The 12,844-nt window shown below is 37.4% G+C and overlaps 3 protein-coding genes across 3 annotated transcripts in view; all 3 read left to right on the plus strand.

Annotated features, from left to right (window-relative positions):
- The window catches only part of mycbpap (mycbp associated protein), a 42,276-nt gene extending 41,273 nt beyond the window's left edge, over positions 1 to 1,003 (plus strand). The window contains exons 18-19 of the mRNA XM_077201361.1: positions 11 to 148; positions 604 to 1,003. Coding sequence (XP_077057476.1) covers positions 11 to 148; positions 604 to 675 — 210 coding nt within the window. The 3' untranslated portion in view covers positions 676 to 1,003. The remainder of the gene's footprint in view (positions 1 to 10; positions 149 to 603) is intronic.
- LOC143710510 (B-cell receptor CD22-like) overlaps positions 1 to 12,844 on the plus strand; it is a 773,497-nt gene that overhangs the window by 109,867 nt on the left and 650,786 nt on the right. The gene's annotated exons all lie outside the window — the stretch shown is intronic.
- epn3b (epsin 3b) overlaps positions 3,362 to 12,844 on the plus strand; it is a 29,187-nt gene continuing 19,704 nt past the window's right edge. The window contains exon 1 of the mRNA XM_077201373.1: positions 3,362 to 3,625. The gene's annotated coding sequence lies outside the window, so the exon portion shown is untranslated. The remainder of the gene's footprint in view (positions 3,626 to 12,844) is intronic.

The raw sequence follows: 12,844 nt of genomic DNA on the forward strand, positions 1-12,844 counted from the left end.
GTGTGTTCAGGAACGTGGGAGCTTGAAGAAACTCGTGCCAGAAGAGAGGAAGACGGATGCAGGAGAGAGAGACTCCAGCTTTACTACTGACCGTCCTGAACACACACACACACTGCAGGACAGATACAGACCGCTGCTGCACGCACAGGCAAGACACACACACACACACACACAAACACACACACACACACTGCAGGACAGATACAGACCGCTGCTGCACACACAGGCAACACACACACACACACTCATTCTCACACACACACACTCATTCTCTCACACACACTCACACTCTCTCTCTCACACACACACACACCCACACTCTCACTATCTCATACACACACACTCATTTTCTCACACACACTCACACTAATACTCTCTCTCTCTCTCTCACACACACACACACACACACACACACATACCTCTGTGATGTTTCAGCACACATTCACACATCCAGTCATGATTCATACGGTCATCATTAGTCATAAGCTTATGATGTGTGTGTGTGTGTGTGTGTGTGTGTGTGTGTGTGTGTGTGTGTGTGTGTGTGTGTGTGTGTGTGTGTGTGTGTGTGTGTGTGTGTGTGTGTGTGTGTGTGTGTTTCAGGTGTGTGTGCTGATGGAGAGGATGGTGGATTCTCTGTGTAATTTACTCCACGACTCTCAGACGGCATATTAATACACCTTTGGGTCTTTGTTGTCTAAAGTGTCAAATCTTTATTATATTTGTCAGTATATGAACTTTTACTGTCTAGAAGAACATCTTTCCTGCAGTTGGAAATCCTTTCCTGAAACACTTGAAATGGTTGTTTAACTCTGAAATGATTCAGTAATGCCATATGAAGGTTTAAGGAAGTCAGTAATGAGCTTGAAGTGGCTGAAGGTGTAGCTGGTTATTGTCAGTAATCTCTGCTGTTGGATTCTGTAACGCCACCATGAGGGCCTTTATTTATGACCGTCTGAAAGTATCCATATATTCTGATCGAAATAAACATGTTTGCAAGCAACATTTGAATTGCACATATTTCAGTATTTTATGAAAACTCCTTCCCTTCTGGATTAGTGCTTATGCATTGTGTTTTCTCTGTTTTAGAGTTTATATATACAATATGCAGAAAATAACAAAATATGTTAATCTTTATAATACAATATAGCAGACCAAACCTTCATAAATAAATAAAATACACAGTAAAAACTTTTTTTAACCCCAACCTGGGTTGCACATATCGAGTCACTACCTTGGTGGTTTTTTTTCTCTTTATTTTTATTTTTTAGTGGCAACCCAGGGTTAAAGGGTTATTTCACCCCAAAATTAAAAATAAAATCCGTCATCAATTACTCAACCTCATGTCATGTTGTTTTACACCCTTCAGAACACAAATGAAGATATTTTTTGATGAAATCTGAGAGATTCTGTCCCTCCATTGACAGGCTATGCAACTACCACTTTCTTGTGTTAGCTGCTCTCGGTTTTCATCACAAATATCTTCATCTGTGTTCTAAAGATGAATGAAAGTCTTACGGGTTTGAAACGACATGAGGGGAGGTAATTAATTTCAGAATTTTCCTTTTTGGATGGATTAACCATTTAAATGCGGTTCCCGCGGCAATGGTTTAAATTTTAACAGTAGGAGCTGCCAGGGTTCGAATTATGATTTCATATTTGTGGGGGTCTCTTTAAAATAAGAAAAAAAAGTAACCCACGAGCAGGCGTGGTGTATGTGATAAATAAATAGCTAAATACTGCACTTCATTATTTTGAGTTCAACGTACGTTTATTAATAAAGGAGTAGAGAATATTTGGGTGGAGTTCGTTACCTTTAGGGGGGTCTGCCAGGAAGAAACTTTTGTACATTTTAAAGATAAATTCATTAACCCGGTGCACTTTGAGTCACCCGAATCCGCTGTTAAAAATAATCCAACCGCCCAAACATATGATATTCTTTAATTTAGATCTGCATCTGATCATCATCACTATTTTTCAAATTCTCAATGTTAAGCATGATAATATGGTAAAATATCATACTGAAGTAGGCTGATTTAAAAATAACATTTATTTAAATTAAAAGTTATTCTTTGGCCAAAATTACATTTCCTTAATATCCTAAACAGAGGCTTTTTACTCCCTTCAAAGTTAATTTGTCAATGTTTCATTACATCACTGTTGGCAAACACTCTTATCAGAATACATTTTTTACCTTTAAAATAGGGCATTTTTCCCTCTAATTATATGCTCCATCTTTCTTTTAAAATATTCCTTAATTTGATCAATACATTAAATCAGAATAATAAGACAGTCGGCTGTTACCAATCAAATTAAATGATTTACATTGAAAAATTACAACTGTAGTAAATGCCCTGATATGTTTTCCTTGATCGATTTTCTCTAAAGAGAATTACGTTGTTGAAAACGAAAGTAAAAGAGTGACGCTCATTTCGTTTTACCATGATAAGAGTTCCGTGTCTTTATTAAAATCAACACATTATAATGATTTATCTGTCATCCATCCTCGATTAATTTGAATGTAGGCTAATTTTTTTTATTATTTGTCTCGCCCGACCCGCGAAACACCATCGGCAAACTTAATGGCCACACGCCGAGTTTTGTTGAGAGCCGGAGGCGTACCTAGCGTCCCCCCAAATCATTTTCTGAAACCTAAAATAAACATTATGTGGTTAAAACACTGAATAGTTGCGATATATTGAGCGCATCTGTCTCCGGCTCAGCGCCAGCCAACGCGCGAAAGCACTTTTGAATTTAGCAGTTGATCACGTGATGCACTGACTGTTCTAATCACACCGCTATGATGAACGTACGTGCGAAAGGGTTAACAAATATGCCTCGATTATTGAAGGAAAAAGTGCTTTATTTGTAATTTAAAATGATGGTGCTGATGATTTTTAGAGCCCCCACAGGTGTAGGATTTTACTGCTTTCATGGGAGCTCATACTCTCTCTATGGGAGCTCCCACGTAATTCGAACCATGGAGGCTGCAGTCTGAAAGGTAAGTGGCTACAACTTCTATAACTATTATGTACTTATATTTTTAAAACGAAGTGGCAATTCCTTTTTGTCAGTTTTAAAGGAGATTCTCCGGAGAATGCGATTGTAAATGAATAATAGGCTAGCCATTCCAGTTAGCTCGCTATCCTTAAATAAAGTAATTAAAACATTATTCAGTCACATAACCTCGCTATTTTCACAATTTAGTCATGAATTTACATTTTGTATTATTAATGTGTAGTCTATACTCGTTTTTGAACCCTGTGTATTTATTTAATACGCTAAGTAAACAGATATATTTGTTTTGTTGAGGGACTTCGGCAGTGATGCGGTTAAATGCTGAGTACGCAGAGGATCTCTCTCTCTCTCTCTCGTGATGATGACGGCTCGTGCCTCCACACCGCATGCGTGAGTGTGTGTGTGTGTAGATGCATGCATCATTTCTCTCCCACATGATCACACCAAAAACACTGCAGCATCCACGCGATTCTCCTCCACAGATCGACGACAACACGAACAGATCCATCCTCATCCCTGTCTGTCTGTCAGTGTCCCAGGATTCATGTCTGTCTCCCAGGATTCATGTCAGTGTATCGGATCGCGGATGCTCACTGAGATGCTGCAGGTAAGCGGGATTCGTTCATCTCCTCATATCTGTCAGTGTGTTACTGTGCTTGTCTGACGGATTGTAGATGTTCTTTGAGTGTTCTGTATCAGAAGTGCTTCTGTGATGCTCAGTGCAGGAGCTCAAGGCCTACTGGAGCATTTACAGTCTTGAGTCTATTTCTGGTGTTCATGCTGATGCTGTGTGTGGGATCTGATCATGTTGGATGATTCTCTGGAGATTTAACAATCTTGATGTTACATTATAGGTCAGATTAGTGTGTTAGTTCTATATGTCATCTTTTCCCACAGTAAAAGTGAAGCAAATCCTCCTTTTTTAAAGAATGATGATTCTAAAGAATCATGGCACACCAATAAGATTCTTTATTTAAACTTGAGAATGTTCTACAATGACTTTATTAGAACGTTGAAATGTTTTATCAGACATCACGGAATTCATAAAGGGTTTTAAATGACATCATATATGAAATGTTCAGTTCACAAAAGGTTCAGTACATCATAGAAACTTGAAAAGGTTCTATTCTTTAGTTGGGATTTAAAATGTTCTATGATGCCATGCGACTCAAAAGGTTAAAATGACATCATATATAACATGTTCTAAGACTTTAAATGTTTTATGACATTGTTAAATTGAAAAGGTTCAGCTACATCATATAAACTTGAAAAGGTTCTACTCTTTAGTTAGGAATTTAAATGTTGATTCTAAAGAATCATAGAACAACAATAAGATTCTTCATAGAAACTTGAGAATGTTCTACAGTAACGTTATTTGAAATGTTTTATCATAGACATCACAGAATTCAAAGGGGTTAAATGACATCATATATGCAATGTTCTAATTAAGTTACATCATAGAAACTTGAAAAGGTTCTGCTCTTTAGTTAAAATGTTCTATGATGCCATGGAACTCAAAAGGGTTAAACAGTGACAGTAATTTAGGGTTCTACAATCATTTTATTAGGAAAGTGTAACTGAAACTGAACCGAGAACATTCTATTGTCTTATTTTCATAACATTCTAGGATCCATTTGTACAGAACATGGTGGTGGGAAAAAACTTTGTGTGCGCTCGCAAAACCTTTTGATTAGCGCAAAGTTTCTCGGCAAAAGGCAAACATTTTTTTGCGAGGGAACGCAAACTTTCTTAGGGGAACACAAAACATTTGTGCAGGGAACACAAAAGCATTGACATATTTTTCCCTTTACCATGTCCCTTTACGGGCTCCGTAGATTTGTAATGATCCAATAGTAGCCTACATTATGTTGTTGAATATGCATAAATATGGCTTAATCTATCAACCGTCCACATTATTTAAACATTGAAAACTATTTTTTTGTATGGAAAAAAATGGTTCCCGCAATTATAAAGATGATAAATATCACGACAACTTCACAACTGTTTTAAAATCGTTAAAAGTACGTTCATGCTGAGAACGTTGACATACTTAAAAATGTAACATAATATAACATTGCAGAACTAAAAAAGGTTCAATGACATCATACATCGCTTAACGGGAGATGATACTTCAATATGGCTGCGTCGAATCTCTCACTCAGTCTGCAACGCAAGCAAAACTAGTAGATGTGAAATAATATTAGCTCTTTTTTGTTTGTGTTTGTTTTTTGTACAGTACTTATTTGGTATACAAGTAAATACAAACCTTCAAGTTATTCAGGAAGATCACCTTAGGATGTTTTCTCTCAGGACAGGAGACAAATTGACCGTCGATAAACCGATCCGGTTTAATACAGTTTGGCAAACCAGCAGTGGGTTACTTTAACCCAGCAGGCTGGGTAGTTTTTGAGGAGGTGCATAATTTCTAGTGTCAGAGAAACATAACCCAGCAGTGGGTTACATGACAATGTGAAAATGACCCAACAGGCAGAACCCAGCAGTCTGGGTAAAACAAATAACCCAGCTGAATTTTAGTCTATGAACTTGAAAACATTATACTGTGACTTTATTAGGACTTAAAATGTTTAATGACGTCATAGTAACTTAAGGTTCTGCTATGACTTTAATAGGACTTAAAAAAAATTATGAAGTCATAGTAACTTAAGGTTCTGCTGTAGGACTTTATTGGGACTTAAAATGTTTAATGACGTCATAGTGACTTAAGGTTCTGCTATGACTTTAATAGGACTTAAAAATTTTTATGACGTCATAGTAACTTAAGGTTCTGCTGTAGGACTTTATTGGGATTAAAATGTTTTATGACGTCATAGTAACTTAAGGTTCTGCTGTAGGACTTTATTGGGATTAAAATGTTTTATGACGTCATAGTAACTTAAGGTTCTGCTGTAGGACTTTATTAGGACTTAAAATGTTTTATGACGTCATAGTAATTAAAGGTTCTGCTATAGGACTTTATTAGGACTTAAAATGTTTTATAATGTCATAGTAACTTAAGGTTCTGCTGTAGGACTTTATTGGGACTTAAAATGTTTTATGAGGTCATAGTAATTAAAGGTTCTGCTGTAGGACTTTATTAGGACTTAAAATGTTTTATGACGTCATAGTAACTTAAGGTTCTGCTGTAGGACTTTATTAGGACTTAAAATGTTTTATAACGTCATAGTAACTTAAGGTTCTGCTGTAGGACTTTATTGGGACTTAAAATGTTTTATGACGTCATAGTAACTTAAGGTTCTGCTGTAGGACTTTATTGGGATTAAAATGTTTTATGACGTCATAGTAACTTAAGGTTCTGCTGTAGGACTTTATTAGGACTTAAAATGTTTTATAACGTCATAGTAACTTAAGGTTCTGCTGTAGGACTTTATTGGGACTTAAAATGTTTTATGACGTCATAGTAATTAAAGGTTCTGCTGTAGGACTTTATTAGGACTTAAAATGTTTTATGACGTCATAGTAACTTAAGGTTCTGCTGTAGGACTTTATTAGGACTTAAAATGTTTTATGACGTCATAGTAATTAAAGGTTCTGCTGTAGGACTTTATTAGGACTTAAAATGTTTTATGACGTCATAGTAATTAAAGGTTCTGCTGTAGGACTTTATTAGGACTTAAAATGTTTTATAACGTCATAGTAATTAAAGGTTCTGCTATAGGACTTTATTAGGACTTAAAATGTTTTATGACGTCATAGTAACTTAAGGTTCTGCTGTAGGACTTTATTAGGACTTAAAATGTTTTATGACGTCATAGTAATTAAAGGTTCTGCTGTAGGACTTTATTAGGACTTAAAATGTTTTATAACGTCATAGTAATTAAAGGTTCTGCTATAGGACTTTATTAGGACTTAAAATGTTTTATAACGTCATAGTAACTTAAGGTTCTGCTGTAGGACTTTATTAGGACTTAAAATGTTTTATGACGTCATAGTAACTTAAGGTTCTGCTATAGGACTTTATTAGGACTTAAAATGTTTTATAACGTCATAGTAATTAAAGGTTCTGCTGTAGGACTTTATTAGGACTTAAAATGTTTTATAACGTCATAGTAATTAAAGGTTCTACTGTAGGACTTTATTAGGACTTAAACTGTTTTATGACGTCATAGTAACTTAAGGTCCTGCTGTAGGACTTTATTGGGACTTAAAATGTTTTATAACGTCATAGTAACTTAAGGTTCTGCTGTAGGACTTTATTAGGACTTAAACTGTTTTATGACGTCATAGTGACATAAGGTTCTGCTGTAGGACTTTATTGGGACTTAAAATGTTTTATGAGGTCATAGTAATTAAAGGTTCTGCTATAAGACTTTATTAGGCCTTAAATGTTTTATGACGTCATAGTGACATAAGGTTCTGCTATAGGACTTTATTAGGACTTAAACTGTTTTATAACGTCATAGTAACTTAAGGTTCTGCTGTAGGACTTTATTGGGACTTAAAATGTTTTATGAGGTCATAGTAATTAAAGGTTCTGCTATAAGACTTTATTAGGCCTTAAATGTTTTATGACGTCATAGTGACTTAAGGTTCTGATATGACTTTTTAAGCACATGTGCTATGGTATCACAGAGCACAAAAAAGGCAATGAATGACATGAATATTAATAGTTCTATGGGATCTTTGAAACTCAAGGTTTTCTTGTGGCATCATGGTAGCTTTAAAATGCTCTATGACATCACAGGAGAACACTTTCAAGTTCATATTACATCACTGAAACCGGTAAAGGCTCTTCTGTGGCATCAGGCTGAACAACTATATTTGGCCCTTTAATGTGAGTGAGAAGAATCTGTGATCACTGCAGGAATATGGCGTGGAATAATTCAATAAGCAAAGCATTAAAAGGCCATTGCCAGAATGAAGCGTCTCCGTGGGGATGTTCTTGATGAAAGTGTGTCGTGTTGTGGAGCAGATGTCTCCGCTGAGATCACTCTCATCTGTGCTCAGATACTCATTTCACCGACACACGCACGTTACTCCAGTGTGTGTGCGTGTGTTTCTGGACCTGCTGCTGTGTTTATTTCGTGACAATGGCCTGTAGGTCAACCAGGACTACCAGCCAAGTAGATCCGCACCATCAACTTAGGTCATTAATGTTCTAACAATGGTTCATTTAAGTTGAAACGACACATTTTTTATATTGTAAGTAGCAGGCATTAATGTCAATTAATATAGGATTATTTAACATCTTAGTTAACATGAATGTAGAATTAGCAATACTTCTACAACATTTATTAATCTTAGTTAATATTAATTTCAACATTTACTAATACGTTATTAAAATCAAAGGTTGTATTTGTTAACATTAGTTAATGATCTGTGAATTAACATAAACAATGAACAGCTGTATTTTTATTCACTAATATTAACAAAGATTAATAAATACTGTAACAAATGTATTTGTTCATTATTAGTTGATGTTAGTTAATACATTAACGTTAACTAACTAAACAGGCTAGACTGATGATGCAAATACTGGTAATATTATATAGCCTACACTCTTAAAAATGGGTTATTTATTGGCATTGTTGGTTCCATAAAGAATCTTTAACTTCCATGGAACTTTCCTCAGAACAAACGGTTCTTTGGATTATTAAAATGCTCTTTTTTGAAAAGAACGGTTCACCGAAAGGTTCTTCTATGGCATCACCCTTTTGGGTGTATTACAGTTTAATGATTGTAAATGAGACATAAACAAGCACAATATGTTCTCAAAATTCATAAAAGGGTCAAACTCAAACTTTTATTGCCCAAGTGAACATGGTTAATTGCTGATGCCAGTCATAAATCTCAAAAATTGGCAAATATCAGCTCATTATCCGGCCTGGCTTATATATCCGTGAGAGTGAAAACATTATTTTAACTTATTCACATAACGTCCTAGGAATAGTACATCATGTTGTTGAAAGCGCATAATTACTGCATCATCTAGACTAGATTGTCCTCATTATTTAAACATTTGGAAACTGTACAAAACAATATGCCCACACTTATGATGTTGTTCTTTAAAGAGAGCAAAATTTCACGACTTTCTTCAAAAACTCATAATATTGTTAGAACCATTCTCAGATATTAATAATAATGTCATAAAAAATGCAGGTTATTTATTGGCATTGATGGTTCCATAAAGAGCTTTTAACTTCCATGGAAATTTCCATTGAACATAAGGTTCTTTAGATTATTAAAATTCTCTATTTTTTGTTGTTAAAATATTTAAATAATGAGTTATCCATTCACATGTGAAACTCTAAATAAAAGCATTTATTTTTAGTTTATCAACTAAAAGTGTGTTGTATTTCTTCACACCAAAGGCCGTCTTCATTTTGCCACTGATCTAGTTCTGAAAAGTCTGATGTTAGCGGCTCCTGGACTAGCAGTTTTACCAATGTTTCTTCTTTGGAAAAGTGTAGAAGGGATTTAAAATGTGTTTTAAAGTCTCGTGGGTAAATGACAGGAGCTGATGAACTCTGAGGAACATTACGAGCTCTTCACAGAGAGGAGTGCTGTGTTTCGAGAAGAAGGACAGGACAGGATTAGGTTTTGCCGCACACACAGAAATGCAAAGTCAGGAGCGCAGCCGTGAAGGGCAGAGATGTGCCATCAGGTCCACTGACACCACAGTTTTACTGCTAAACACTGTTACTGTAAAAACCTGGTAGTCAACCCTCCAGATTAAGTATAGTTAACCCTTCAGATTAAGTAGTTAACCCTTCAGATAAAGTGTAGTTAACCCTTCAGATTAAGTGTAGTTAACTCTTCAGATTAAGTGTAGTCAACTCTTCAGATTAAGTGTAGTTAACTCTTCAGATTAAGTGTAGTTAACCCCTTCAGATTAAGTGTAGTCAACTCTTCAGATTAAGTGTAGTTAACCCCTTCAGATTAAGTGTAGTTAACTCTTCAGATTAAGTGTAGTTAACCCCTTCAGATTAAATGTAGTCAACTCTTCAGATTAAGTGTAGTTAACCCTTCAGATTAAGTGTAGTTAACTCTTCAGATTAAGTGTAGTCAACTCTTCAGATTAAGTGTAGTTAACCCTGATTAAGTGTAGTCAACTCTTCAGATTAAGTGTAGTTAACCCTGATTAAGTGTAGTTAACTCTTCAGATTAAGTGTAGTCAACTCTTCAGATTAAGTGTAGTTAACCCTGATTAAGTGTAGTTAACTCTTCAGATTAAGTGTAGTCAACTCTTCAGATTAAGTGTAGTTAACCCTGATTAAGTGTAGTCAACTCTTCAGATTAAGTGTAGTTAACTCTTCAGATTAAGTGTAGTCAACTCTTCAGATTAAGTCTAGTTAACCCTGATTAAGTGTAGTCAACTCTTCAGATTAAGTGTAGTTAACCCTGATTAAGTGTAGTTAACTCTTCAGATTAAGTGTAGTCAACTCTTCAGATTAAGTGTAGTTAACCCTGACTAAGTGTAGTCAACTCTTCAGATTAAGTGTAGTTAACCCTTCAGATTAAGTGTAGTCAACTCTTCAGATTAAGTGTAATTAACTTTTCAGATTAAGTGTAGTCAACTCTTCAGATTAAGTGTAGTTAACCCTTCAGATTAAGTGTAGTCAACTCTTCAGATTAAGTGTAGTTAACCCTTCAGATTAAGTGTAGTCAACTCTTCAGATTAAGTGTAGTCAACTCTTCAGATTAAGTGTAGTCAACCCTTCAGATTAAGTGTAGTTAACCCTTCAGATTAAGTGTAGTCAACTCTTCAGATTAAGTGTAGTCAACTCTTCAGATTAAGTGTAGTCAACTCTTCATATTAAGTGTAGTTAACTCTTCAGATTAAGTGTAGTCAACTCTTCAGATTAAGTGTAGTTAACCCTTCAGATTAAGTGTAGTCAACTCTTCAGATTAAGTGTAGTTAACCCTTCAGATTAAGTGTAGTCAACTCTTCAGATTAAGTCTAGTCAACTCTTCAGATTAAGTGTAGTTAACCCTTCAGATTAAATTTAGTTAACCCCTTCAGATTAAGTGTAGTCAACTCTTCAGATTAAGTTTAGTTAACCCCTTCAGATTAAGTGTAGTCAACCCTTTAGATTAAGTGTAGTCAACTCTTTAGATTAAGTGTAGTCAACCCTTTAGATTAAGTGTAGTTAACCCTTTGCTAACCCTCCAGTGTCGTCTATATGAAAGAAGCACGGTTCAAGCCGACTGTGACATGAGTCAGAGCGTGCCGCTGTCATCTGCTGGTCTCGGGGGGGGGGGGGGGGGGCTGATGGGTAGCAGTTTGAGTCGGCTCTTTGGGGGCGTTTGTGACTCATGCATGAGTCAAGACATTTATTCATTAGCAGATGCTTTCAGGCAGCATTTCAGATGCTCTAATCATTGGGTCTGTAATCTGGGAATCGAACCCTTCACCTGAATGTTGCGAGCGCAGGGAAGCAGTTTAAGTATACGGGCCATCTGAAGGACGATTGTTTTGGAGCCTGAAGGACTGATAATGCAGACCCACTTTCTGTGTACGTGTTTTTTAAGATAAGTGCTAACTGGAGAGCCAAGCTGAATTATTGATGATCCTGAAAATGGTAATCGCTCTCGTCTCGCTGCAAATGAAGAGGGAGGGGGCATTTTTAATTAGCTCAACTGTGTCCATTAAAGTGTTCAAAAGCTTGTTAACCCTCTATGGACCACATGATGAACAAAAACTACAATAAACCAGGTTTAGGAAATGACTTTTAACCTCTTATCCAGTGAACTGTCTTTCATACTTGTCAATGGACTATAAAATTAAACCTTTGAAAGCATTATTTTATTTGTAAATGGAAAAATGAACTGTAAACCTCCTAAAAATAAATGTTATATATAAAAGTGGCATTTTATTTATTCACCAACAATAAAACAATATTTTGAATTAGCTTTTTGTCAGGTTGTGTGCAGGTAGCTGAAGACGAGGACAAGAGGACTTCCAAAAATAGCTGATTTATTTACAAAATAAACATACAGGAACGAAATAACAAACTTCAGGAACTTCAGGGTAAACAACTATACAAGGACGACGACCAACAAACACTAAGGGAAAACACAAGGCTTAAAAGAACTGGGACTAATGGGATAATTAACTGAACACAGGTGAAGAAACTGAACACAAACGAGGAGCGGGAAAAACTAACAGGACTGAACCAAAATCACAAAAGACGGGGGGAAACAAGATCTCAAAACAGAACTCAAACACACTGAATCGTGACAGTACCTCCCCCCTCCCCGAAGGCGCGTCCTCGCGCCGTATAACATCCAAAGGGGTGGGAGGGTGGGCGCCCTGGAGGCTGACGAGGGCGTGGTGGTACAGGAACAGGAAGCCTCCAGGGCGGAGCTGGTAGCTCAGGGAACCGGGTTGGAACAGGCTGTTAGTGTGGCCACGGCGGAGCAGGCTGTGGGCGTGGCCACGGCGGAGCTGTTGAACCCTCGGGCGTCCAGGGCGGAGCTGTCGGACCCTCTGGCGTCCAGGGCGGAGCTGTGGGACCCTCGGGCGTCCAGGGCGGAGCTGTGGGACCTGCACCACCCATGGTGGTGAGGACCCTTCGGGCGGCCATGGCGGTGAGGACCCTTCGGGCGGCCATGGCGGTGAGGACCCTTCGGGCGGCCATGGCGGTGAGGACCCTTCGGGCGGCCATGGCGGTGAGGACCCTTCGGGCGGCCATGGCGGTGAGGACCCTTCGGGCGGCCATGGCGGTGAGGACCCTTCGGGTGGCCATGGCGGGTAGGACCCTTCGGGTGGGCGCCCCCCCAAAATTTTAATGGGGAAATTGACAAGAAAGGGGGGGATCCGGCAGCAAAGAGGGTCTTGGGCTGGGCAGGACCAGCGGCAAAGGAA

The sequence above is a fragment of the Siphateles boraxobius genome, unplaced genomic scaffold (assembly GCF_051911475.1).
Source record: "Siphateles boraxobius isolate OS27281-9 unplaced genomic scaffold, OSU_SipBor_1 47, whole genome shotgun sequence".
NCBI lineage: Eukaryota > Metazoa > Chordata > Actinopteri > Cypriniformes > Leuciscidae > Siphateles > Siphateles boraxobius.